Raw genomic sequence first — 27,705 nt, forward strand, 5'->3', positions numbered from 1 at the left:
GTGAACAGGTCCAACTCGATGTCACTCACATCAAGAAGCACCTCGCCAGCCTCTATTTGCTCCTCCCCTCCCAACCACTCCTCGCCTCCCTGCCTGGGCTCCTTAGGGCTCCAACAGGAAGCAGTTGTTGGAACTAAGAAGCCACCATGAGAAAGAGTTGGCAAAACAGCTGGATCAGTTCAAATTGGATCTGTCCGAGAAGCAGCAACTCACTGAGAACTACGAACATAGGCTTTCCAAGCAGAGGAAAGTCTATCCTCTCTGCGGGAGTGCCAGATACCAGCGCCTGTAGGCTCAGCAGGCTGAGATGGTCAGCCAGTTCCAGGCCATGATGCAGTCCCACTGGAACAAGGCTCTCTGGCTCTTCACCATCAGCAGCACTTCCCTCCAGCCTTCGTCTAAAACCCCGCACCAGGAGGCTGAAGCAGACCCCAAGTCGGAATTTCTTTCACCCCTCCGACCCACAGAAAAAGACCCTGAAGGTGGAGACTCTCTGCAGCAATACAAACGTTCATTGCATGTATCGAGCCCAGGGAACATAGTTTGAGGACCCCTAATTTAGTGCAATATAAAAAATGCAAATATTTTTTTCTGTGGACCAACCAAATTTTCCCACGGACCATCAGTTGGTGACCGCTGATCTAGCATTTTGGAATACCATAAATTTGGGTATCAACAATTTGCTTTTCTGGAGGAATAGAAAATTGTAGATTCAAAAAGTTTTGTTATGTTAAGCCCCAGATCCCAATTCATGCCTTATGGTACTGGAATGTCTTTGAAATGGCTGATCAAATCACTACAAAAGTGATTGTGTGATCTCATCCTTATTACAAACGGCAAACATTTGATGAAAGAATCTAAGTTATTTGATCAAAATATTCAGTGTGCCTAACAATTCTAATAGGGTAAAGTAATTTTCATAAACTTTATTATGCTATTCTAATTAGAGGATCAAGAATAATAAAGTTAACATACTGAAGGTACCACTAACCAACTTCTGGTCTAGAAGTTTTGATTGAACAAGTCTGCATTATCTTCAATAGCAGTTGTAGGCTTTTATCAATTTTCAGTGATGAGATGTAGGGATTAGTGCCAAGTTTCAGCAACACATCCAGGAGAGGATTTAAGAGAGCCTTCAAGCCAATCCGTTCGGTGTTGTCACTAAACAAAATAAACAATAAAAAGGGAATCACAGTCTTATACTGACTTCTGGAAAGTAAAACATCTTTTTCTAAAACAGAAGGTGCCTCATAGTACTGAAGTCACACCTACATCTTCCAAACAGCAACACGTAGGAAAAAATCACTGCAGCCTATATTTTATCATCTTGAGAGGTGTCAACACCAGAAGACACTAGTTTTGGCACATTTCAATTCTGAGTCAGTGGAATCATTTGTAGAAAGAGAATGGAAAAAAGAGACAGACTGAATATTGAAATCAGACTATTATTTTAAGAATATGTTACTGTAGGAAATTAAAAACCCACCCTCTCCAAGAAAAATGAAATATCCTGGGAAATATTGAAAAGGCAGAATATTATATTTCACTGGATAAGAAATGGAGAAACATGTTTTTAGGCAGGAAGCAGACTCACTTTAACAGACTGTTTAACAGACATTAAAAAAGCTTGACCCAGTATATTCTACTATACAAAGATATCCCCCTTCGGCTCCAGGATGATGGGATTAAGGCATGATAATATTAGCCCTTTACCCATCTCACCACAGGGGATCTGAGAAAAAGCAATGCTCAACCAAACTTGGACTCAAAACACAGCCTAGAGAGTTACCCCTGCATGGCCCCATGGGAGTCAGACAACCAATCAGAATACATTTCTTACACAGGAACAGGAAACAGAGAGGTGGGGCCAAACAGAGAGTATAAAAAAACCCAGGAACTTTCAGCAATCCCTTCTTTTTCTTTTTCACTCAACATTTTGAAGCATGTGATCACCTTTTTCCCCAGGACTTCAAACCATGTGGTCCTGTCCACCATTAAACCATCTTTCCAAGCAGCCTCCCTGTTTCTTTTTCCCCACTTGGAACTGAACCCAGAAGGACATTTCTTCCAACATTACAATCAATTATCAGAAGGAGAAGACAAATCCTTACACATTTCCAAAGAAAACGAATATATTAATAAGTCAGAAAGCCTCCCTGAGTTCTGATGAGATCGGTCCTTGTTAACCTATTTTGCATCTAATGGAATAATATTACGCTTACTTATATGTGTGTCTTATCTCTTCCACATCTGCAGCTAGAAGAATCATTGTAGCCACCCGTTTAGCATCAAACCAGTCTGGAAGACAATCTTCTGCTGTTGGAGGGGGGGAAACTTTCGAATATGAAAAGATAGACAGGCATGCAGGTACAAGTATATTTTAAAGTTTACAATTTCACAACAAAAATTATCAGTCTGGCTCAAAATAAAAGCTGTTGTATGTAGAACTTAAAATACTTTTTTTTTTAATTACATGCAGTGATATTGGGAAGCTGCAAGAAATTTTAATTTTGGTTTTGCAAACATAAAATTTAATATTCAATTTCATGATTTTTTTTCAAGATGAGCAACTGACCACGGCTCCCCAATGAGAAATTAGTTCCACTTTCTAATTACTTATTAAGCAAGTAGTGGTAAATATATAAACTTCTTTTCCTCTTATATAAAATTACCTTTCTTGAAAATTTGTAATAAGCCCAATGGTGAATGTTTTCTACATTAGAAATCAACTATTTTATAAAGGTGCTCCTACTTTAATATTATTATTATTATACGATACTTACAATTGGTAAGAGGTGTTTTAAGATAGTCCTCCACCAGAAGCTGCACATAAACACTTAATGCTGTTTTAGCTTGTGGGACTTCGCAGTTTAAAGTCTTTTGAAAGTACTTGTCATTTACATGCAACCAATCACAAAGCTGAGCAAAACAAAAATTAAACACCATTTTTATTTCTTGTATTATTTTTCTATAAACCAGTAAATGCAACTATACAGTAGTACCTTGTTTTCCTGAAAATAAGACCTCCCCCGGATAATAAGCCGAAACAGGCTTTTGAGCGCATATGCTAATAAGCCCTCCCCCAAAACTAAGCCCTCCCCCAAAATATTGCAATACAGCAGCAGTCTTGAGCTGACTATGCTCACTGCCTCCTGCACCTCAAAAATAATAAGACCTCCCCAAAAATAAGGCCAAGTGCTTATTTCGGGAGTCAAAAGAAAATAAGACCCTGCCTTATTTTCGGGGGAACATGGTATGTTAACCTCAGTGGAAGAGTAGAATAATATTAAATCATAGACAAAACAGCACAGGCAGGAATGCTGATTCAATCTGAATTCAACTACTGTAAGTTTGCAATTTCGCATTATAAACCTAGCATCATGGGTACATTTCCCAGACAAATAGGCATAAGAACACAGGGGTTCATATGACTTTCTGATCGGAGTGCTGATATCATATAATCCTTCATCATGAGATTAGCAATCAGCAAATGAAATAATTATTGCTCAGTTACATAATTGATTTCATTTTTCTCACCATTCTCCACAAAGCAGTTCTTCTTCCTAGTGACTCTTCTGGTTTCAGATATGTAATAAAGTTTGAAATATCTGAGAGTGATACTTTTTCCTAAAAAATGTAATCAGAATTTATTACAATACTGGAAAGTAAATATTGGGTTAAATATTACTTTAACAGATAGAATATTTTCATATTGCACATCTTTTTTTTAATTATGTGGCATTGCTTCCCCCCCCCCATTTTTCGCAAGAAATACTAATTCTAACCATGTTTGATAACACAATGTTTTACCAAAGCATTATTTAGTAATGAGCTTGTAATCAATTAAATTAATCTTATGTTTTTTTAAAGACAATCCAACTTAAAATTTATAAATAATTTTTGTGGCATCTTATAAAGAAGAGATTGTACATTTTAATACAACATTTTGCTCCAAAACTCAATATAAAATTATCGTATTATCATATCATATCATTCTTTTTAAATTAATAAAAATGTTTATTAAGTGCCTGCTGTTACAAAAACCAACTTGAACACATTTTGTCGCTCTTAAAAAGTTCTGTCTTTTTGTTGCTGAAGAAAAGTGTTTTGCTTCACTTGTCCATTTTCTATTTCTTTTATTTATATGAAATGAAGTGTAACCAAATAATGTATTAGAATATTAGAACTATATTCGATGCACACATTTCAGATAAAATTGTTCAAGAATCAACTTAATCACCACAACCACTTTCAAAGAGGAAATACACAAAAGCGTTATAACAATCCTGATACATTTATGGTGTACATAAATTTGGCTTGATAAGGCCAGCATAATTCCTGACATACTTTATACCAGGAGGAACAAATTGAAGTGCACCGTTTTTTGGTAACTTGCAGTACCATACCTTAGACCAGCGGTCCCCAACCTTTGCAGCTTGGTGGCCTGGCTGGGGGGAGAGGGGGAGGGGAGAACCAAGACACGCGAGCAGTAGGTGCATGTGCGTGCTCAGCTCAACTTGTGTGAGCAGCCTGCCGGTGTGCATGTGGATGTACACAACTCAACTTGGGGAAGTTGAACTGCGAGTATGTGTACACATGCACTGGTCCACTGCTTGTACACGTTTAGCCGTACACACATGTATACACTGGCCCACTACTCGCATAGCCCAGTTCCAAATAGGCTACAACCCGGTACTGAGCCACGGCCCGGGGATTGGGGACCCCTGCCTTAGACATAATAATGTAGTCATGCAGTTGTGGATTTTAATGCAAGATAAATACACATATGAAAGCTGACTTGTCTGTTTTCAAAAAAAAAAAAGATGGCTGGGAAGATCATTTAAATAGGAGAAATATTTCAGTTTGGGTTTTCAACAAGAAATCAAACAAGTTGGGACTCTTGCATTTTTAAAGGAAAAAGTTTTATCCATGAAAGCACTAGAAAACAATTAAGTGTATGTGACACATTGCTTTTCTTAAAATAGCCCCCCCCCCCCCAAAATCCCTATCAGGATTGGAATACTTATTACAAAAAATGATGATTGTTATTCCATATAGCCAACATTTAATACTGTTTAAAAACCCTTCTTATGCATATTACAATGTGACATGCTTTTGCCTGTTTTTGCTTTATTGGTTCCTTCAGTACATTAAAGCAAACATTTGTTTAAAATATAATACTTACTGTATCTATTGAATGTATAGCTGCTTTAAGAAGAAAGCACTGAGCAGCTCCTCGTAGAAGAATCTGATGTGTGATCATACTACACTGCAGAACATTTCTGCAAATGGATCAAATACATGTTTTCAAAAGTCAAACAATGAACTGAGGAGACAGAAAATTCACAGAAACAAAATTCAGAACATCACCTTAATGCAAGGAGCCCTTTGCTATCCAGTGCTCTACACTGTGGTATATGTGCCAATGCCATGGAGAGAAACAAAACAGGAATAGCGCACCAGTGCCTGTTGCTCATCTTCTGAATAAAATTTAACAAAAAGCTCCCTTTAAAGAGAAAGAAAATAGCATTGTTATCTTATTGAAGATAAGAGTGTTGTCTAGTTTTGGTTCCATAAGAAGCCACGTAAGGACTTTTTGCTTGAGATCAAAAGAAATACTACATTAATGTTGGTATTTGACAATTATAATTGTCTATGATTATAGAAGTACAATGTAATAATTTCAGATCAAAAGGTTAATGTACTTTTTCTTTGTAACTGTATTAAATAAAGTAGGAAGCTATTTTTTTATTTTTTTCCCTTTATCCTTTGCAATATGTCCCTTCCCATTTTCCTCTCCAATTTATATATGTAATGAAGTATAATAAAAATAAAGCTAATTTCAATAGTAAATAAGAATAAATATATTTTCTCAATCACATTTTAGATTGTAATCCTCAGATCTATAGAATCTCTTCTAATCCTAACCCAAGAGATAGATCTTTTTGACCTTAGGTATAAATATACAGGATAACTGAGAAAGAGACGGTTGTAAAATAAGAGTGTTTAATATCACTTGTGAACTTTTTGTATCATCCCGTTTCTGAGACCCATTACTATGGAAAGAAGAAACAGTTTAACACAGTAACCACATTCATGAAATTCAGCAAGTGATTTGGGGTTAATTTTTCTCTTTCAAAAGGTCATGCATCTCTAATGCCATTTTTGGTACATGCCAATAAAATCTTCTGCATTATGGGTCTGTGCCTGCCCCAGATACCTAGTGATATCGCTAGACAAACTGTGCACAAATACCAATCCCCATGTCATCATCATCATCATCACCACCATCAAACTCGTATCTGCCTTTGTAACAAAAATAAAAATAAAATCAGCTAGTAATAATAAGCGATCCTGAAGCAGAGAACTGACATTTATGTTACTCCAAAATAATGCCATTAACTACACATACTTTTTTCACTTTCTGGAAGGCTTGTGAAGAAAATCGCCATGAAATTCTGTAGAATTATTCCTAATGGTGGACAAGTGCCCATAATCTGACCTGATACCCTGTTAAGTTAAACCAAAGCGATAATTGAAAAAAATTCAGTGCCAAGGCTACAAATTAATTTTATTACAACATTTTATTGTGTTATCTAATACATTCGCAATGATCAAAACCTTAAACAGAGATACATTTCATGCTGATAAATAGCTAAAATATTAGAATAGTTCCCACAGTTTTCATTTGGTCTTATTGTGAGATAAGAGAGTATAAAGCTGCTTGCCGTGCATCCTGATTTCCCTAGTAGATTCTCAAACTTTAAAAAAAGAGACTCATCTCCCTTGCCAGAATGGGGCAAACTGTAATCCAGAGAATTCTGCAGGACAAGAGTTTCTCAAAATTAGACATTTTGCCTGGGCAGAATTCCCATTCATTAAAACTGCCTATGGAAAAGTTCCTCTTCTTTGTCTCATATCACATCTAACTAAATCAGGAAGATCCCCCATCCATAAGAGAGGATGTATAGGAGGCTATCGAGGTAAGAACAGGCAATAACACCGGTTTTCACAACCTCTTTGTATCCAATGATACTTGGATACCTCTTTTGACTGGGAAAAAAAACAATTTAAATCAGCTAACATTCCAAAAGCAAGCTATCCTCAAAGAACAGACAACCATTTTCTCAATAAAACAAACTCACTTCCTGATTAACTTGTGTCGACATCCTTGGACCCCTTCCGATTATTAAATACATTGAGAAGGAAAGTACATGAAAACTGAAGTCTTTGTCTTAAAATGAGGATAGCTTTGTTTTAAAAAGAAGGCCCTCAAAGTGTGTGTGTGTATAAGAGAGAGGGAGGGAGAGAGAGAGACAGAGACAGAGAGAACAGAAATCCAGCCCCCTTCAACCTGCATGATATAAGTCTAACCATTTTACATCAATTGCATCCACTATGGGCCTTGACCTCTCAGAAAAGATAAATGTGGCTCCTTCTGAACTATAAAATGAATTAACTAGCAATAGTGGCATCCAAGAGAGCTATTTTCTGAAGTTTATTTTACATCTTTTCTCACTGTGTTAAATGTAGGTGCATCAAATATTAACGAGGGACTTATTTTTTTCTCCTCCCTATTCTTCCTTATTCTGACTATAGTTCAACTGCTATTAAAGATAGATACAAATATGCAGTTGTTCCCCAAAGTGCAATAAAGGCTGAAACCAAAAAAACCTTATCTTTTAACATCTACAAAAATTCTTTCTGTGTTTTTCATTAAACAATGTATTTACCTGCTATACAGAGAACTTTCTGAGAGAGCATCCATTAAAGGGCCAATAATGAACTAAACAAAAGAAATTAGATTTTCATTAAAAGAAATAAAAGACATTAATTGCAGTTTATTTGTTCTGCAGTAAATATATTTTTAGATATAAGCATAATACAGTTAACCAGGGAACAATTACTGTATTTTTCACATTATAAGACACACCAGACCATAAGACACACATTAGCTTTAGAGGGGGTGGGGTGGAATCTGCCTCTGCTTCCCAGCATCCATCCAGTATTCATCTGGCTAGTGTCCTTGCAGCAAACAGCAAACAGCCTGGTCAGCTTCAGCATGTTATCACAGCCCAAGCATGTGGCTTGTCAGGGCTCCACTCCGTTGCACCTACCACTGAGCTGAGTTGCTGTTGCTGCAAGGGAACGCTGGAGCCTCCACTGCTGAACTGAGCAGCTGTTCTAGGTAGTGGAGATCGTTGCTGCAGCCACCTATTACCCACTGCTACTGGGCCATTTACTCCACTGATTGCTGCCGTCACCATACAGAACAGCTGATCGGCGGTATTCCAGGAAGCCAATCCAACCACCAATCAGCTGCTCAGCAGCAAAGGCGCCAACGTTCCCTGGGGCTGGAAAACGACAGCAGCAGTGACAAGTGACACCAACCCCCCTGCAATATTCGCTCTATAAGACGCACAGGCATTTCCACCCACTTTTTGGGGGAGTGTGCATCTTATAGTGTGAAAAATACGTAAAGTCTTCAGGTAAGTTTATACAAGAACACTAGCTTCAACTTCTGAAAAATAAGTAAAGGAATTATGAATTATATAAAAAGACTTAAAACGTTTTGCCCAAGGAGATAATGGCAACAGACAGCTAGGCCTTCTTTAGAGCAGTAGTCCCCAATCTTCCTGGCTGTGTGGACCAGTAGCGGTGGCAGAGGAGGGGGAGAGAGGGACGGGTTCTGCATGAGTGGTAGGCGAGAATGAGCAGTTTCATTTGTGCAAACAGTGAACACGCAGGCGTACCCTTCTCACACAAATGAAGCATCACGTACAAATACTTGCCCACTGCTCGTGAAGTAGAGCTGCATGCAGGCACTCACCCGTTGCTTGTATGCCCTGTTCCAAACAGTCTATGCCACATTACTGGGCTGCAGCTCGGAGGTTAGCGAGCTCTGATTTAGAAGATTAATAAGAAGTATCTTATATGGATAGGCAGTAAACCTTACCTCTGAAAATCCTTGTGATGAGGGAAGACATTTTCTTTGCCAGATTTCAAGAAAGTGAATGACACTTTCCTTTGCCAATGTCTTATTTTCACTCTCAAACATTCTTTTGTAAATGCACATATGCCATGAAGGATGGAACATCCAACAACCTGTTATTAAAAAACAAATATGTACACTTTGAATAAGCTATTTCACTTGATTGCATGTCTGTACAAATAATTTAATTTGTAAGAGCTGATTATTTTATATAGTTTTAGAAATTATAAGAAACATTACAATGAAAACAATCTACAAAGAAAAACTATGTTAAAAATGAGGATCGCTTGAAAAGGATCTCTTCTCTCATCTTTAATACTGTAGTGGTTTACAAAAGACTAGCAGTTACTTAGATAGTCAGAACTTAAACTATTCAAAACTTTAAAGATAAAAAAATGAATGCCTTTAACTGGGTCTAGAAACAAATGGAGATGTTAATATCTATCAATGTAATGTAGCAGTTATTACTAAGTAAAACTTCTGGATGCAATATAATTGAATGTAGAGTTCAAAAGTCACCCTAGAGGAGATAGGTTAGAGCTCCACTTCCCTAGCTAACAGTCCTTTTCCTAGGGTAGCTGAGGAAATCTTGGGGCTGGCATTGGACAACCTAAACATTTTTATTCTACAGAATTTCACTAAAGAAACAAAAGTGACATAACATCATCTGATCATCTAATCATTACTCTATCTGTACAGGAGTACTGAGGACTGCCTGACTGTCTGTCAACCTCACCTCAATGATGATTGGCAGATATCACAAGTTGTGTTAAATGATTAGTTGCAAAATGGTCAAAGATTGCTTAGTTGAAAGTTGGCTTCAGATGTGCAGCAAGGCTCATTCTTAAACTAATATTCTGTTTGGGTACAGCTGGTACCATGATGGTGAAACAGTGGCTTCCAATATCAACATAAGAAGAGAGAATGGGTTAGGGCAGGGGTGTCAAACTCAATATCTGTGGGCCGGATCCAACCTGATGCAGCCCTCAATGAAATTGAGTTTGACACCCCAGGGTTAGGGTTAGCAGACAAGATGAAAGTACTGATATGGTCCAAGATCTATTTGCGTTCAGACTAGATCAATTGGCAAAAATACTAAGTTAGGAAACAGAATATCCAAGCAACAAATCTCTGAGCAGCCCTTGAGACTATTCCTGCCCCAAAACTCTAATGTGTCTAAACACACTGGTTTGTTTTAAACCAATGCTAAATCCTATCCTTAAGTTTCTTTAAGGAGGTGCTCATGAGCTCACTATTTTGCAGAATGGACAAACAAAAGAAAAAAAAAAGCATGGGCCTTCTTTTTCCACCCCAAAACTTAGCATGGTTCTAAGAGCCAGATCACTTAATTGTGAACCAAATGTTTTGTATATTCCATAAATACACAGAAAGATTGCCTTGTCGATAGAATGATGGGATATATATCAAATTAATTAAAATGATTTTATATTTCAACTAACAATGTAATCTGCGACAGAAGAACACCAAGATGAACTAACGTCAAGACTGAATGAATTCTTAAAAGGGCTTGCATTTTTATGTTTGTTATCAACTACAAAGGCTAACAATATTTCTAAAGAATAATCAAGCACGAGTAAATTTTGCAAAACTGAAAATAAATTCAAAACCTTACTTGCTGATATTGAACATTAACAGGACTTATCTTACCCAAAAAATCTTACCTTTTTCTTCTGATATTGCAAGTTCATACAAGCTATTCAACTTTGGTAAAACTGGCTTTATTACATGTATCTGAAATTGGAAAACAGAAATTACTATATTAACATGCTTTATAAATAGCTAGATATCAATCTTTTAAGACCTACATAACATTACATTAAGTGATGGGGACAATGAAAATCTTAGCATAAATATTCTAAGTAATTCACATATAGGATTTCCTTTATGTACTTTACATTTTAAGTCATTCTGCTTTTAAGTCCTTTCAACAAATTATAAGAAAAAATATAATTACTAAGTTTGAATCATTCCTTCTATTTTCAAATTCTATTCATGTTTTCTTAAGCTAAACCAATAACTTCTATAAATGTTAATGTATCCATTTACCAATAACATAGTTCTGACATCTCAATTCCTGTCTTCATCTACTTTTCGTATCTTACAACTATATCAAACCCTCACATAATTTAGTATAAATTTAGTAAATACTGTAAATAAATTTTGTTTATAACTAAACCAATCCTTTTTAATAACTATATTTACCTGATTTCCTTCCAAAGTCTCCATTATTAAAATATAATTTTCCCAAAACTGAGTAAATTGATCTTTTTTTTCAGCACACCACCAAAACAAATAAGATCCTATAAGATAAGTAAATAAGATGTTTTAGTCTTTAAGCAAAGGTATAGAAATAATCTTATGCCTAAATTAATGTCAATAATACAAAATAATAATGCACCTCGGATCCCTTCAAATAATCCTAGAAAACGTCTCTCAATACAAGTTGTCCAAGAGGGGAACTAGAAATAATGCAGTAAGAGCATAATTATTTCTCTTTGGAATTCTAAATGATTTATCATAAACTGATAAATTTTATATATATAAAAAGACAAATTCCTTGTGTGTCCAATCACACTTGGCCAATAAAGAATTATATATGTCGAAAGAACCCCATTCAATTTCTCTCTCCCTCTCCTAATAAGCCCCATACTGGTACTGCATTGATTATATGCCATCAATTTGTTGTCAACTCTTACAAACAGATTTTATCCAGAACAATCTGTTCCCAGCATGGCCCTTTAGGTTTCCCAATGGTATACCCATTGCGACTGCAATACAGTCCATCCTCCCCCCCCCCATGCCCCTTTGCTAGTATTATAGACTTCTCAAGCACTATTACTATCTCAATCCAGTAAAATAGCTACACATTATGTAGATTGGAGGCTTTCTTGCACCTCATTTGTTATTCCTTTTTTATCAGCATCCACCACATAGACTACTCTTACATATTTCTCAACTAGATTGCATCCCACAGGAACAAGTATGAAGCAGGTTCTCCTAGATCAATGTATTAAAGTTTGACAGGACATGGAATGGCTGTGACAATGAAAAGATGTACTACTATAATTTTCTTTTGTTCTTAACCAATTTTTGGCTTACCTCATTCTATTTGAAGCTTAGGCCAGCATTTCCATTCATTGTTTTTAATGCAAACCCAAGTTCATTCTTAATGAAGTATTAACTTCACTAGCAATTGAATGAACAATGAACCAATACTGTAGTCCTCACTCTCCTTACAGAGCTATCCATCTTCTTTTGTCACGGGAACCTTTAAAAAAGCTATTAATCTATTTCTGCACATTGTCTTGTGACATGATCTCTGACAGGAAAGAATAATTGTTCTCTTAAAAATCTATATTATATACCCTTAGTTCTACTTTTTGCCCTTATCTGAGAAAATTTAGAAAATCCATAGAGGCATATTACCAGTGTTTTTTCATCCACATTTACCTATATCCTCCATCTTTGACTGAATCCATTCTATTAACTTACCAGCTATTGATTTTATTATCCAAAGCAATATTTGATTAAAAAAATAGTTCCAGCAATTTGGATCTCCTTATTCAGGATTTTACGGATCTCAACTAATATCCCACCAAAGACTTTTTTTCCAGACTATGTAAGGAGTTTCAAATACTATCCTTTTCACACAGGGAAGACATTTTGATTGCTATCTTCTGCATTGTTTCCAGAATGATTATACTTTTTTCCCAAATGTGAACAGAACTGTATATGTTCCAGATACATATATGCCAAGGATCTGTATAAGGCCATTACAATTTTGGGTCATATAATCTTTTCAGCTACTTTCCTAATGATCCCGACCATAGCTATTTGCCCGATTGTAATATTATCCAAATTTAGCAAAATGGACCAAGATGCTTATGGAACTCATTACAGAGTAGAATGACTGTGGAGAAATGGTTTGATCATAATTTATTTCTCATTTATGGTCACCTAATGTTAAGTACCTTCTGACACCTGCCAGATTTAAATATCAGGGTACTCCAGATTTAAAGAAATTTATTATACCATTCCAAAACCTGTCCAGCTGGCCTTGGGCTGGAAAACCAGCACAAGGATGCCTTTTCTCACAATCACTTCACATATTAAATGCTCGTAAGAGAGGGCCCTGGGTTTAACATATGCCATTCAGAGCCGATAGATACCATTGCCATCGTCCAGGCTACACTTGCACTCCAGGGCCACTTTATCAGATACATCGACGGCTTTCTTCAACAAATACCGGGCTCGTTTCCGGCACAGAGCGTCGCTCTCGGATAGTCCCTTTTGCACCACTTCCCAAAACTTGCAAGAAAGCCTCGCATCCAGCAGCGAAGCTGCCTCGCCATCGGTGACACCGTCCAGTCGGGGAAACAGGACGTCGGCGAGGGCGCTAAGGACGAGCAGAGTCCGGTTCACCCGCGGGGCATCAGCGAGGGGCGACAGCACTAGGCCTTCCCAAATGAGACTCAGGGCGGCGCCGTTTCTTCCTAACGCCGGCAACAGCCTGCCGCCCACCAGCAACGCTTTCTCTTCCTCCCGTTCTTCTCCCTCCCCACGCAGCAGCTTCAGGGCGGCCGCCACGGTTCGTCTGAGCAGCGCTGGATCCTCCAGCCAAGGCGCCGCCGCGCACAGGACCTCGATGCTGCCTTCCATTTGCAAAGCCTGAATCCCGGCGCAGGTTTCCAGCACTTCGCCGGCCAACCGTTCAGCCAGACGGGGTCCGCAGACCAAAATGCAGGAGCGCAACACTCCGCCGGTGGCTGTCACAAATCGTCGCCACCCCTCCGGGCTTTCGCCCGCCGGTACGCCGCTCCCGCTGAGAAGCGCCGGGAGGCAGCGGTGCAGCGCCAGCTCCCGGGCCGCCCGTTGCGCCTCTTCGCCCCGGTTGCCCGCCCCAACACGTGTCGCCCGTTCCAAAAGGAAACGCAATGCTTCCGCTCGCTCGAGAGTGAGCGCACCCTTTTCGCCGCAGACCGACCGCAGACACGCACCCCAGTCGGGGCACTGGGAGAGCAGTGTGTCGGCCAGCACCGCATCCATGGCGAAGGGGAACCACGCGGCCTTGCAGTCAATTAGCGCGCGGCCTGCTCTGCCCGATACTTTTCCCCAGCAGCCTTTGCGCTGAAGGTGGCTATAGAGGAGGACTAGCTTGGTGATAGGTCTAGCTGCGCTTGCTAGGTTTGTTTTGGGGAGGCTTTTGCAATTCGCTGTACTAGACTGCTGTGAGGCAGGAATTCAGCTGGCGAAGCCATTCCCCTTCTTGTATTACACAGTATCGCTAATTTATCTAATGCATGAGGTACGTCTACCATTTTTAGGCAAAATAGGACTAGGTAAAGGATTTGGGTTAGGAAAGGTGAAGCCCGGTACCTTAAGCCGAGGAAAGGGAACCCTTTAGGCAAGGTAAGGATTTAGCCGGCAAAAAGTATTAATTGCATAGAACTTGCCAGATTCGAATATTCAATCTTTGTTGCGCACTTAACCCTTGTTTATAAATGCTGATAAACAGATTCCAAGATTACGATTGCATTATAATGTGAAGCGAAGTTCTTAATTTATATTATCAACCTGCTTAGGATACCTTATAATGAGGGTTGCTTGCAGTGGGAGTTGCCTTGGTCCTGTCTTAATTCCTGTGCAGCCCTAGGGCGAATCCGAATATCCCATACATTTTATACATTGATGATACTAAATTTATGTGCGCCTTTGCTGTGAGGATGGTACAACCTTGTGGTAAAAGCAAAATGTATGCAAACTAAGATCTTGTGGGTTCATATAAGAATATGTTTCTATAAAAATGGCTATCTCCATTCTTTAGATGGAGCTCAAGAACTCAAACCATGTTTTTACACAAATATATAGCTATATTTGCAATTTAAGAGAAAGATTGTTGAGTTGACTTAATTTCTTTACAGTATTCTGGGGAACCCAGGTTGCTTTTAACTGTATACATGTTACTTTATTTTTCTTCTGTAATTGATCTATTTGATATGAAGTGAGCATTCAAGCATTTCAAACATCGTTTTAGAGAAATAAAATATATATTTTCTTCTATTTATCCATATTGTGATATTTTGACAAAACTTTATTTTTGATATAACAAAACTATGTTTTGATATAAAATGACCTGCTAAGAAAATCAAATAGACAAAATCCATATGTGGTTTTTAAGCTTCATTTTATATAATGGCATAATTGGTAAAAAATAGTTGTGTTTTTATCACACAAGCAAAATGTTTTAGGAGGATATCTTCAGCCATTAGATAGGTTTCTAATTTGTTGGCTCAATCTAATACATTAGAGGTAGACATTTTGCTTGATTGGACAAAATATAGTCAAGCTGTAGCCCAAAATGCTGGCTTTTCCTCTCATATTTTGCAAGACTGAGGCTATCCAGAAAAAAAAGGAAAAAGTTGTGGAAGAGCTGTCCTACAATCAAGCTGAACATTGTCTTTAGAATCAATCTTCAAGCATTCTCTTTATAGAATAATCAGGAATCTGGTGGCACATCTTCTAACATTATTATTAAAAAGCATACATTTTTGTGAGCTGCAGATCATTGCAACAGATGCATAGACCGGCTAGAACAGGGATCCCCAACCCCCACCAACCCATCTACCCGGCCAATGGACCGGCACATGGCATGCCAGAAACCAGGCCATGCAAACAAGTGAAGCCCCATCCGTGGGATGTAGGCAGCATATGAAACTATGCCCCTTCCGGTCCATGGAAAAAAACCTCCCTCCACAGAACCGGTTCCTGGTGCCCAAAAGTTTGGGGGCCACTCAGCTAGAAGATTTATACAGGATTTAAATTGATGAAAGGCCAGGGAAGGAAACTCACATAAAGGCTTTAGGCAATTTCAGAAGGTCTCAACAAAAAATGGGTTTTTAACATATTACAATTGTTATTACAATTGTTTTGATAAGTATTTGTAATCTATCTAACATGCAGTCTGCATAATCAAGCTTTTTTCTACATTTTTCCCCTTCATAACTTTAATTGAGGCTAACAGGCTCCTCTGGGTTTTTTTTTTTTACTATTGTAAATTAACACGCCTCTCTTCCTTCATTTTCCCCTTTATTCCTTTTGCAGTAATCTTTGAACTTGGACTGACACCCAAAAATATACAAATAGGTAGAAAGTAAACATTTTTAAAGAGTGATTATGACCCCCCTCTTTCCCAAGGTGGTGGAAAGGGGGTAGTATGGAAATCCTTTGAAACAAGGTTTATCAGAGAGATGCCAAAGTATGCTGAATGCTGTATACAGTAAAGCCTGATTGTTCTCTGTGTAGTAGTATTTGCTTTTCAAAGGAGGAGTAATCATATCTGGAAGGGAATGAGTTTCCTGTAGAAACTTCTGATCATTTGACCTGATCTTCACCCTGCAGAAGGAATTGCTATGTAGGGGGGAAGTGTGGGTAGGGCCCATGAAGCTACAGTCAGGAGGAAATGGCAAAAGCAGGGAGGAATTTACAGGCTCCAGATTGGAAAAGACATCATGGTGTAGCTTTGATGGAAGAACTTCAAAAGCGATTTATCGTCTGCCTAGCGTTTTGCAAGCTAAGTTAATAAAAGACAGGGGTCCCAAACACTTCAGCTCTTCAACTTCTTCAAGTAATTTCAGATTGTTCATTAATCCACAAACATTTATTATATGAAAATAATTTAATAAATGCTACTTTAACTGATAGTGCCATGAATATTAACTCAAAGCCACTTTTGCTTGAGGCTTACTATCCAATCCTAGGTAACTCTTGCCACCAGCTTGCTCACCTTCAGGACTAAAGGCTAGCATGTGTAAGAACTCTATGGAGGCCCCAGAAAGATTAATTAAACCAAAATAATCTTAAATCATTTATCAACCATAGGTTGAGTCCCAGACATTTACTGACCTTTTGACCTTGAGTTATTTACCCCTTGGGTAATCCCATTGACCCTTGAGTGTTGATATTAACTACTTTGGGGGACCCTGATATAAGGCAAGGAATAATATGTGCTCTCATGCCCACAGCAGCCCAAGCAAGAAAAACATCCTTTTCTAATTTTTTCCCGACTTTCATGAGAGAAATAACTGGGAGTGGGGAACAATATCAATATCATGTTTTCAAACATCAACCTTGCCTGTCCTCAAATTGTAATAAAAAAGACAAAAAGAATGGGTCAATGAATCCTCATTTTCACATGGCAGATATGCCTCTAAGAACAGATTTTTTTCTACTGGATGCAGTGAGAAGTAAGCAAGCAAGCTCATCCTTTTTCATTAAACAGTAAGGTTTTGATTTTCTTTTCAAGAAAAATGTGTACAAATTACTTACTACTAGCTGAATACCCATTCTCCGCTCTGAAACTATGTGATTGGGCTTGATAAATCGACACTTGCAGCTTGAAAATTAATGAGTAGTTACAATCAGTCTCTCCTCTCCCCTTCTCAGGCTTGTCCCACAGAAGCCTCTCCCCTTCTCTCCCTCAGGCTTGCCCCAAAAAGTTACTCAAGTGTCAAGACTGAGCCCAAATGTGTTCTTCCCCATTCAGGTCTTCATAATCTCCGGGCTCTTGGTCAGAACTTGGTCATCCCAATATGTATAAATGTATAAATATGTATAATTATTGGCATACTGATGATACCTCAGTCCAAACTATTGGTAGGCTCAATGGTTTCACGTAGACTTTAAACAAAAGGGGACGAGTGAGGGCTGCAGGCACAACCTCTTGCCTTTTCTCAACACTGATTGAAACATGGCACAAACCATTGCAACATAGTGTCTTCCATTCAATTCCTGAACTGGTCCAATCAGCCATGACTGATGGCACTGAGAGTTCAAGGAGCATCAGAATGGACACACAACCCTCATTCTGGCTCTACTACAGTTGACAACTGTAGCTGACAACTACAACTATTGCAATCTTCATACTTGAACTCTATCCTGAAACCCAGGATACGGTTGCTTGGGATATGCTTTTTAGTATTTGTTACAAAATAGAATCATAAAATGCTGTATCATTCTTATAACGGTAGGTGTTGCTGTTGTCAAGACTTCTCTTTTTTCCTAACTTCCTTACAAAGAATTTGTTCCTTAAAATAAATAGAAAAATAAGTGTGTCTTATAGGTAACAGAGAGAGAATGTCAGCCTGCCAGTCAGCAAGCTAGCTAGCTGTTCAAACTCATACCTCAATACCATAATGTCCCCATTGCTTTGTGAGCTGCACCAACTGCCAGTTAGGATTTTGGGTGCAATCCAAGGTGCTGGTTACAATTTTCTGCCAGATCAATCTTGTAGTAATGTGTTAGCTAGCTAGCTATATGCACAGCAATAACTTGTAAATCTGAGATTTTCAAGCATTTATGGCTATTTAAATGTGTATTTTTAAATATATGGACTATGACATTGAAATGCCTTTTAAAATAACAATTTCAAAGATAGCTTCATAATGTGAGATAGGGGTTCTTAACTAAACTATGTATTTGTCATAAAAGTCCTTGCCTTTTTTAGAGTGATGTCTTTTAGGTAAACTTTGCCAAGTAGCCCTTGTATGTCCATTTAATTATTATTCATGTCCTGTGCTAAGCATGTTGGACTACAAATATACTCCACAGTTCTCAATCCACAGCTAGTCTTCACATCCTTCCATTTAAAATTGATACTTTTCGGATCTTCCTGAAATGCTTAGTCCCTGGTTTTCTTTGGCCGTCCCCTTTTTCTCCAACCATCTGGTAGTATCCAATTGATTGTGGTCTTTGCTGGACGTTGCTCACTCATGCGGAGCACATATCCATCAAAGCACATTCTTCATTCCCTTATGTCCATTTTATAAACATGTATCACTTACCAGAGTCCATTAATTGAAATGTTCAAAAATTGCATATTTTATCAGGTGTATTACTGCATTTCTTGCCTCAGACAAGAAATGTCAGCAAAAAGAAAAAATAAAGATGCAGTAGACATTATATCAGACTATGACTAATACCAGCCAACTTCCTAATGTATCTACTGCACTCAGAAATACCTGGGAAATGAAATATGACATGATCACCATATATTGCTCATGTCCCTATTTTTCATTCATGAACAGGATAAGGAAATATGTCATTCTTGTTTTTCCATTGGTTATCAGCAATAATTTGGCAACTATTTTGAATCCCCTGTAATGTCAAGCTCAGCATTGAAATTTTATTTCTAAATTTGCATAATGCACAGACAATCATGGAAAGCCTTCAGAACTAATCTACTGAGGTCTCCAGAGGGTATGATTGCCTTGATTCTTCAAAGGACACTTCATCCATATCAATATTTTAAAAGGCATCCTTGAGAATTCTTTATGCAACCTTCCAACACATAACAATGTATAACTGCAAATTAAATGTATATTTATCCTTCCTATATTTATTATAATTCTATGTTTTTTTCTGTAAAATATTCATAATTCTCAATACTGATAAATAATGAATATCGGGAATAACACATTCATTCTAAGTACACAACAATCAGAATGAATTATTACGTTAACATTCCTCTGGATTTCATCTCAGGGTGGAACAAGCCTGGAGCTTGTAAGTGAAATATTCCAACTCCGGAATGCATTGCTAATATGAAGACAGTTACAATGGTTTAACATACTCCTTCCGAATCAGTTTTAAATTTATCAATAAGCTCATATACACAGAGAAAGCAACATAGTCTCCCCCATATCTCTGAAAAAAAATGAAGTGTCTTCTTCTGGTTGACCCATTGGAGATAGTATGACTGCCATATGTTAGAATGAATAGCTATTGATCTGATAAGTAGACAGAATCTCTAATAATATTGCCAAAGCAAATTATACCGTTATTCCCCAGTGCACAGGAGTTGCTTAGAACCTAAAATAGTATTCTTTTGTACATAACTGCCAGCTGTAAAATTATCCTATTCAATTATATTTGTTTATTCAGTGGAAAAAATACCCCATAGGAATTTTGAAGCATCTCCTTGATTCTTATGTTAACATAGTTATTCTTGATTTATTCCTTTTACTAAACAGATGACTGGTTTATTACTCTTGTAGCTGGCTGACATGGTCTTCTAAAAGTTAGAGATACCAGTACTATAACTATCAAAACTTAAGAGAACAGGGTGCCTCTCTTGAGGAGTAAGGACAGGTACATACAATACATATACATCTGAACAGAGAGTATCTGCTGTATTCTGTTGTAAGTTCCTCTTATCCATGGCTGATGTTCATATGAGTTTCACAGATGATATACATCACTGTGTAGATGTATAAATGGTGAAAAACAGATAGATATATAGATAGGTTTTCAAACAATGCTTTTTCTTATACCATTTCTCAAATAGCATGAAATTCAGGGAGTAGTGGCACCATATGAAATTGGCTTCCTTTGGATGAAAGTGCACTGTATATTTATGATGTTTTTATTCTATTTACTCTGTTTATGCAAGCAAAACAGTGTAGTCAAAAATAGGTGCTCTTACAAGGGTCACTGCTCCCTCTGAAACCTTGAGAAAACTCCTTCACTCTGAATCTTCTCAAAACAATGATTTTTTTCATAATCTTTCCCAGAAGCCCATGGTTTTTGATGCAGCTTAAGTCTTCTTCAAAATTCATCAGGTTGGTAAATAAAAATAGGTCACAGTTTCCCTCTTGGAAATGTGTCCATGCAGATTTCAGTTCTGGCATTGCTCACATTCCCAAGGCAAGGGAAGAAAATGGTAGCTGATGCTTAGTAGCTTCTGCCAGAGGCCTCTTTTGCAAATAACCAAATGCAAGGTCCTGATCATGAGATTGGCTATGGAAAAGATAGGCCTGCTGCTGTTACAGAATATCCTACCCAGCTTGCACAGTTGCATCCCTGCCCAAGCTTGCCATTGGATCCCCTCCCTACCCCACTTACAGTGTTGGGAACTACAATTTGTCTTCTTTGGGGAAAGATCCAGAGGCAGCTTGTGAGTTCATGGTTACCATGGCAACCATGGTCTTGTTGCAGATCATGGGAAGCCACATGCTAGGTCTAGTTTTCATCTCAGAACAGATGAGGCATAATTTAAGTGAGTAGATTACCTTCAATTCCTTGACGTAGTCAGATCACACTCTGTTTTCCAGAAAACAGAATTGACTTTCGATGTGCTCCATGAACCTTGGTTAATACTGGATAATATGAACAGGCTTGAATTATGGAATGTTTTGCTGGAATAGGAAGTTCAAAGTTGACTGTCAAATGTACTAAGTGATTTATCATGGGAGTAAAGCGTATATGTGAACAAATGGAATTTTAAATTGTTCACAAGGAGCAGGGAATAAGCCAAAGATGTGTGATATCCATGAGTACAATCAGAGGTGGATTCACTTACCTTCCCTATCAGTTCACAAATATGAGCTTCGCTCACAAGCGCCTCTCCTGTGCATGTGCCTCACCTGCGCATGCGCACTGCCTTCGCATACACAGTGCTCGGACATTACGTAGGAGCCGTGGACGGAGCCTCCTGCAGCCACCGTTACCAGTTTACCCCCACTGGAGAGAACCAGCAGAATACCTCTGTGTACAATAAACAGCCAGAGATAAACTTCATAAAGAACGCTTGAAGTGATAAGCAAGGAAAAGAACTTGTTTGCAGTTTTGTACTTTATACTGCTGGCTAGTAACAAAATTAATGTTAGATAGTTTATATGTAATTACAAGTATAGCTCTGAAAATTAATGCATCAAAGTCTAGGGGACGTATGTGAAAGCGAAAATGAAGTGAATGACTGTAAATTATACATACATGGTGAAAAATTAGAGCACATTTATGGATTTATGTCTTAGCAGAATACTTAGTAAAGATGGAATAAGCCAGCGATGGGAAACTTTTTTTGGCTCGTGTGCCATAAGGGGCAGCGCAGGGGGGTCGTGCCCTGGCGTGCTGCACCCATAATGCAACGCATGACACCCCCCCCCAGTGTACATGCGTGCATGAGAGGTGCTCCCCCCATTTTTGCATGCTTTTTTTGCCCTCACCAGGCTCCAGAAGCTTTATAGGAGCCTGGGGAGGGCAAAAACAGCCTCCCCCCCCCCCTGAGGCCCTCCGGAGGCTTCAGGGAAGTCTCCTGAAGCCTCTGGAGGGCCTCCGGGGGGGCAGGGGAGGCTCTTTCTGCCCTCCCCAGGCTTCTATAAAAGTCTCTGGAGCCTGGGAGGGCAAAAAATGTCTTTTTAAAAGGCTGAACTCTGCTGGCCAGCGTGCGCATGCCCTGACAAATGGCTCCACGTGCCACCTGTGGCACGCATGCCATAGGTTCGCCATCCCGGAAATAAGGGATGGAGAGATTTTAAGAAGTATGAATGCTGATAAACAGATAATTTCAATTGCAGATATGTGGCCTCTTGCAAGGAATGAATGTTCATTGAAAGAAAGAAAGAAATGACTGTGGCCACTTTGGGTATGTCAGTAGAAACAGAAAAATAAGAGGAATGCACTGCAAAGAGGCTATTGGAGAAATGTGAGTGATAAACCAAGAAGTGATAAAGTAAACGGTGAGTGGATGATGAATGAATATGGATTGAATATAAAAATGAATGACCAATATGAAAGGTATGTTGAGGTTGTTTAATCATATAGAAAATGAATGAGGAACAAATCATAAAACAAATATTCACTACAAGGGAAAAATAATGAATGAGTCAAGAGGAAGAAGAAAACAAGGAGAGTCATAGCTTGATGGATTTGTTAAGATACTAAAACAAGTTCTAAAAGAGAAAGAGGAAATCTATAAACCAGAGGGTAGACATAGTTAAAGCAAGGCTGGTTCGCAAGGGGAGAAAGAAATGGATAGGAGTATGAATATGTATTGGTATAAAGTTGTTTTAGTTAGATTTATTTTATCTACTGTCTTTAATTTCTTTTGCTTTCTACTTCTTACACTTGACATAGTGCCCCATTCCCCACCAACGATTACTGTAGTAGGATGGAAAAATACTGTATAGTTTATAAAACTAAGATTTTGGTTGAAATTATAGCTCATACCCAGCAGGTGGCAGAAGGAAACCATCAAGGCTGGTAGACAGCAGATAAAAAGCAGCCCTATTATATTTAAAATACACTTTAAAGAGGGAAAATTAACTTCTAATATTCATAGCCTACAAAGTTTGCTTTATTCTTATTTTTTGTTCTTTATTCCTCCATATCTTTGGGGGAATTATATTAAACTACTAAGGTAAAAAAAAGACATATGGAACAATTTCAGAAACACTTTGCCCAGTCTGGTCTCTTTACTGGGTTACAACTCCAATATTGAAAGCCAATTTCAGCTGGAGACCCCTTTGAAAAAAGTGGGTCAAGAAATAATGTGAAATTCACTAATATGAGAATATATGCAAAGTAAGAAATTACGTTTACTGATATAAACTGAATTATTTTAAAATACTTAAGATATGTATCTAAAGTGCTTCCTTGAGACAGTTCCTGAGCAATAAATCATCAACAAGGCTAAAATCTTGTTTATCTTATGCTAAAATTAGTGTTCGTTCTGCTGCCAAAGAATTAATATTTTTACTGCTTTATAAGTTTAGGACTACCACTGCTAAAGGCTTTTCATTTGAGTTGACAGCAGGTAAGGGCATCTGCTTGGGGTGTCAAAAAAAGTCAAGATGGTGGTCACAACTGCATGATGAAAGCCTTACTCGTTTTCATTTCTGGGGATAAGAAGCGGCCCTTCTGTGGGGATGACCCAAAAATGAGCTTGGGAAACATTCACTATAGTCTCATATTCCTAGGCAACTGGTTTACTTATTGATTTATTTAAAACATTTATATAACTGCTTTCTTATATCAAACTCTGGAAGTTTCCCAAAGTTAGCTGCCCCTACTTAACGAGGGGGGGAGACCAACTAATTTCTTTCAAATTGCAGTTCTTGCATTTTTACAAAAGTCTGCCTCTGAGCTTCCTCAGCAGGTGGCACCATCTTGGCGCAGAAGCTAAGCAGGGTTGGGCCTAGTTAATACTTGGATGGGTGGATGAGCAGGGAATCCCTGGGCTGGAGGCGAGGCTGGGAAATTGAAAAGCATATTGGAAGTGGCAAGCCACTTTCCCCAGAGAAAAAGAAACCAGTTTGGTGCCGTGCTAGAAACTGAAAGACTATGGGTTCTAGTCCTCCCTTAGGCAGGAAACCCAGATTGGTGATTTTGAGCCAGTCACACTCTCTCAGCCCAATCCACATCATAGTGCTGTTGTTGTGGGGAAATTAAGAGACAAAATCAGGGATGTATGCCATCTGTAGTTGACCAAAAATAAAAGAAGGATTAAAATGTGGTAAAGCTTGGTACAAAAAAAATTACCTGCATAGCTGTGCCTGTGTAGTCACATGGCCCTGAAGTTGATTAAGACAAGGTGTCCATCTTGACTTGTCTCTTGGGATATAAAGACAACAGAATTAATCACTATGAGAAGGAATGATGGGTCAGAGGTACGGAGACCAAATGTCAAACCATCAAGAGAACTAAACAACTGCTTCAAAATGTAACTGTGTAATCATTCAAGATGTTGCTTGTGTGAGAACTTCCCCTATGATTGTATAGAAATCACTCTTAAGTCTGAAAATATGAAGTCAGAGGTGGGTTCCTACCAGTTCGGCCAAATAAGTAGTAACTTTGCCTGCCACGCCCCAAACCAGTTCTCTTGGTGGCACTATAGGCGTCGCCATCTTGTTTTTTCCTTCTGCACATGCACAGAAGCATTTTTTTAGCATAGTGTGCATCAAGCATGCGCACAGAGCGTGTGCAGTGTGTGCAGCACCTCCCTGAGTGAACCGGCAGTAGCAGCAGTCGGAACCCACCCCTGTATGAAGTGGCTTGTTTCCTCATTCCAATAGACCTTTCAGCACCAGGCAGAACTACCTGAAGCCAGCACCAGGCAGAACTGAATTTAAAGTCTAGTGTAACCCCATCCCAGAATAAGATTGCAGCAAAATGCAGATGCCAAGGCTTCACCATGTGCCACCATACTTCTTATTTACTATTTTGTCTGATGGAGAAAAAGTTGGAGATCTTGAAAGCTTGCAACAATATATACACAGAGAGACAGAGACACTGTACTTATATTGAGTTGGTCTAATAAATGCTCTAATATGTGCAATGTTTAGTTTAGTTTAGTTTATTATTTATAGGCCGTCCTTTTCCCTGAGGGGACTCAGGGTGGCTTACAATTTATAGGGAAGGGGATACAAAACAATAAAACAATAAACATGAAAACAGTGCAAGTAAAAATAAAACACAACATTCATCATTCGGGTGGGGACAGATTACGATCTTTATCCCCAGGCCTGACGAGATAGCCAGGTCTTGAGGGCTGCGCAGAAGGTCTGGAGGGTGGTGAGGGTACGAATCTCCACGGGGAGATCGTTCCATAGGGTCGGAGCTACTACTGAAAAGGCTCTCCTCCGCGTAGTTGCCAGTCGACACTGACTGGCAGATGGAATTCGGAGGAGGCCTAATCTGTGCGATCGAATAGGTCGCGAGGAGGTAATTGGCAGGAGGCGGTCTCTCAAGTACGCAGATCTACTGCCATGAAGGGCTTTATGGGTGGTAAGTAGGACCTTGAAGCGCACCCGGAGATCAACAGGTAGCCAGCGCAGCTCGCGGAGGATGGGTGTTATGTGGGCGAACCGAGGTGCACCCACAATCACTCGCGCGGCCGCATTCTGGACTAGCTGAAGTCGCCGGATGCTCTTCAAGGGCAGCCCCATGTAGACCACGTTGCAGTATTCCAGCCTAGAAGTCACAAGGGCCCGAGTGACTGTTGTGAGAGCCTCCCGGTTCAGGTAGGGTTGCAACTGGCGCACCAGGCGAACCTGGGCAAATGCCCCCCTGGTCACAGCCGTCAGATGGTGGTCGAAGGTCAGCTGTGGGTCCAGGAGGACTCCCAAGTTGCGAACCCTGTCTGAGGGGTATAAAATTTGACCCCCCAGCCTGAGTGATGGAACACTAACCAAATTATTGGGAGGGAAACACAACAACCACTCGGTCTTCTCCGGGTTGAGTACAAGCTTGTTAGCCCTCATCCAGTCCCTAACGGCTTCAAGACCCCGGTTCATCACGTCCACCGCTTCATTGAGTTGGCAATGTAATGTTTTCAAATGATCATATCCATCTCCATGATGTTTTTAAAACATATGGTCTAAATCTATTTTTAAGCTGTACAAAGATGACCAAAGGAAGGGAGTAAACTTTGACATTCTTTCAAGGAAGACGGATCCAAATGAAGATGCATGTTTCTTAGTCTAGCATTTGATCTGTTCAGTATGTTGTCCTCGAGTCTATTCCTGATACCAGAACAGGTTGCAACTAGTCAGTAAGTTGAAACAAGAGCTACTAATTGCCAGGTTTTAAAGCCTAAGGGGTAAGAACAAAAGGCTTTCCACATGGCTTTAATATAGGAGTCCAGATGCCCTGACTCAGCACATTCTAATCCAACCCCACAGCATACACTACAAAAAGCTTTATCCCAAACTTAGCCTTGCACCAGTCCTACAACTGATAAGTGTTCTTGAAGAAACCAAGATAGGATGCTAGTGGCGTCTCACTTCAAGTGTAGGTCTGTCTCAAAATAAAAAGCAGAAGTTTTTTTTTTCAGGGGCATATTCCCAATTATGGTAGTCACAAGCATGAACTATCTAACCCCACAGACAGGTTAATGATAGATTCCAAACCACTATGTTTATTTCAAAGGAGGTATGATTCAGGAAATCAAACATCATTACGAAATGGTAAATAGCAAACTAGGCCAACATTTCTCTTAATTGAGAGGATTCTTGTTAAGCTACTGTATAATTTGTCAAAATTACAAAAAATAAAAATAGAAAAATTTTGTAGGAAAAAATATTCTTCCTGGAAAATGTCTACAAATTTTTATTTTGTAGCAACATCTTGACTTATTGTACAGAAACAAGATCATAAAACCTCAGAGGTAAAAAAAAATCAACAACAGCTAGGAAAAAAATCTTAAATTTTGCAGTTAGTTGCTAAAGGACATATAAAAGACAGAGAATAAGCCATGTCCCAAAGTCTAATCTAAAGCATTTACAAATTAATTCACACATGATAGATTGTCTTGAATTTGGTGAGCATTCCATGACATAGTCCCAAGTAAGAATGTAGAGAACTCTGGCTCTAAATGTCGTCATCTAAGTAGAGAGGTTACAGTAAAGTCCATTGTAAATAGTGGTATACTTACAATTTGACAATAATTGTTTGGATACAAATAGGGAGACATTTGGCTAACATGAAAACTTACATCTGCTGATTCTGCAAAGATCAGTTACTGCAGGCCTTATGATTCCATTGCAAATTGTTTTGCTATGAATGAGGGCAGTAATTGTTTCATGCCAATCCTACTTTGTGATTACTTCAGGGGGTGGAGGGGGGAGAGATCAGAAGACAAAAGGAGATATTCCAGTTTATCCACTAAGCCCTGTAAAACAAAATAGCCTAGAATATACAGTATGTCTTTATTACTCACTAATTTCTTAGATGTCTTGAAATATCCCCAAAATGTATTCATGCCAACCCAGGAACACACACTGCACAAAATACTTTTCTCAAGGGAATCTTTGCAGAAATTACAACTAAGTTATTTTCTTTCCTCTCCCTTCTCAACAAAGCCAGCATCCAATTATTCTAAGAATTACAAATTCTGAAAGTAAACAGTAAATCAAATA

At 38.8% G+C, this 27,705-nt stretch overlaps 1 protein-coding gene and 1 long non-coding RNA gene across 5 annotated transcripts in view; one reads left to right on the forward strand and one right to left on the reverse strand.

Annotated features, from left to right (window-relative positions):
• Positions 1–15,061, reverse strand: part of TARBP1 (TAR (HIV-1) RNA binding protein 1) — a 36,410-nt gene extending 21,349 nt beyond the window's left edge. The window contains 12 exon segments of the mRNA XM_032214845.1: positions 992–1,161; positions 2,223–2,334; positions 2,784–2,919; positions 3,538–3,627; positions 5,186–5,282; positions 5,371–5,506; positions 6,413–6,510; positions 7,734–7,786; positions 8,957–9,105; positions 10,675–10,744; positions 11,216–11,313; positions 13,183–15,061. Coding sequence (XP_032070736.1) covers positions 992–1,161; positions 2,223–2,334; positions 2,784–2,919; positions 3,538–3,627; positions 5,186–5,282; positions 5,371–5,506; positions 6,413–6,510; positions 7,734–7,786; positions 8,957–9,105; positions 10,675–10,744; positions 11,216–11,313; positions 13,183–14,059 — 2,086 coding nt within the window. The 5' untranslated portion in view covers positions 14,060–15,061.
• LOC116506952 overlaps positions 14,355–27,705 on the forward strand; it is a 49,232-nt gene continuing 35,881 nt past the window's right edge. For all 4 annotated transcript variants that reach the window (XR_004255111.1, XR_004255113.1, XR_004255112.1 and 1 more), the window contains exon 1: positions 14,355–14,422. This is a non-coding gene — a long non-coding RNA (uncharacterized LOC116506952). The remainder of the gene's footprint in view (positions 14,423–27,705) is intronic.

Source organism: Thamnophis elegans, chromosome 4 (assembly GCF_009769535.1).
Source record: "Thamnophis elegans isolate rThaEle1 chromosome 4, rThaEle1.pri, whole genome shotgun sequence".
In the NCBI taxonomy this organism is placed as follows: domain Eukaryota; kingdom Metazoa; phylum Chordata; class Lepidosauria; order Squamata; family Colubridae; genus Thamnophis; species Thamnophis elegans.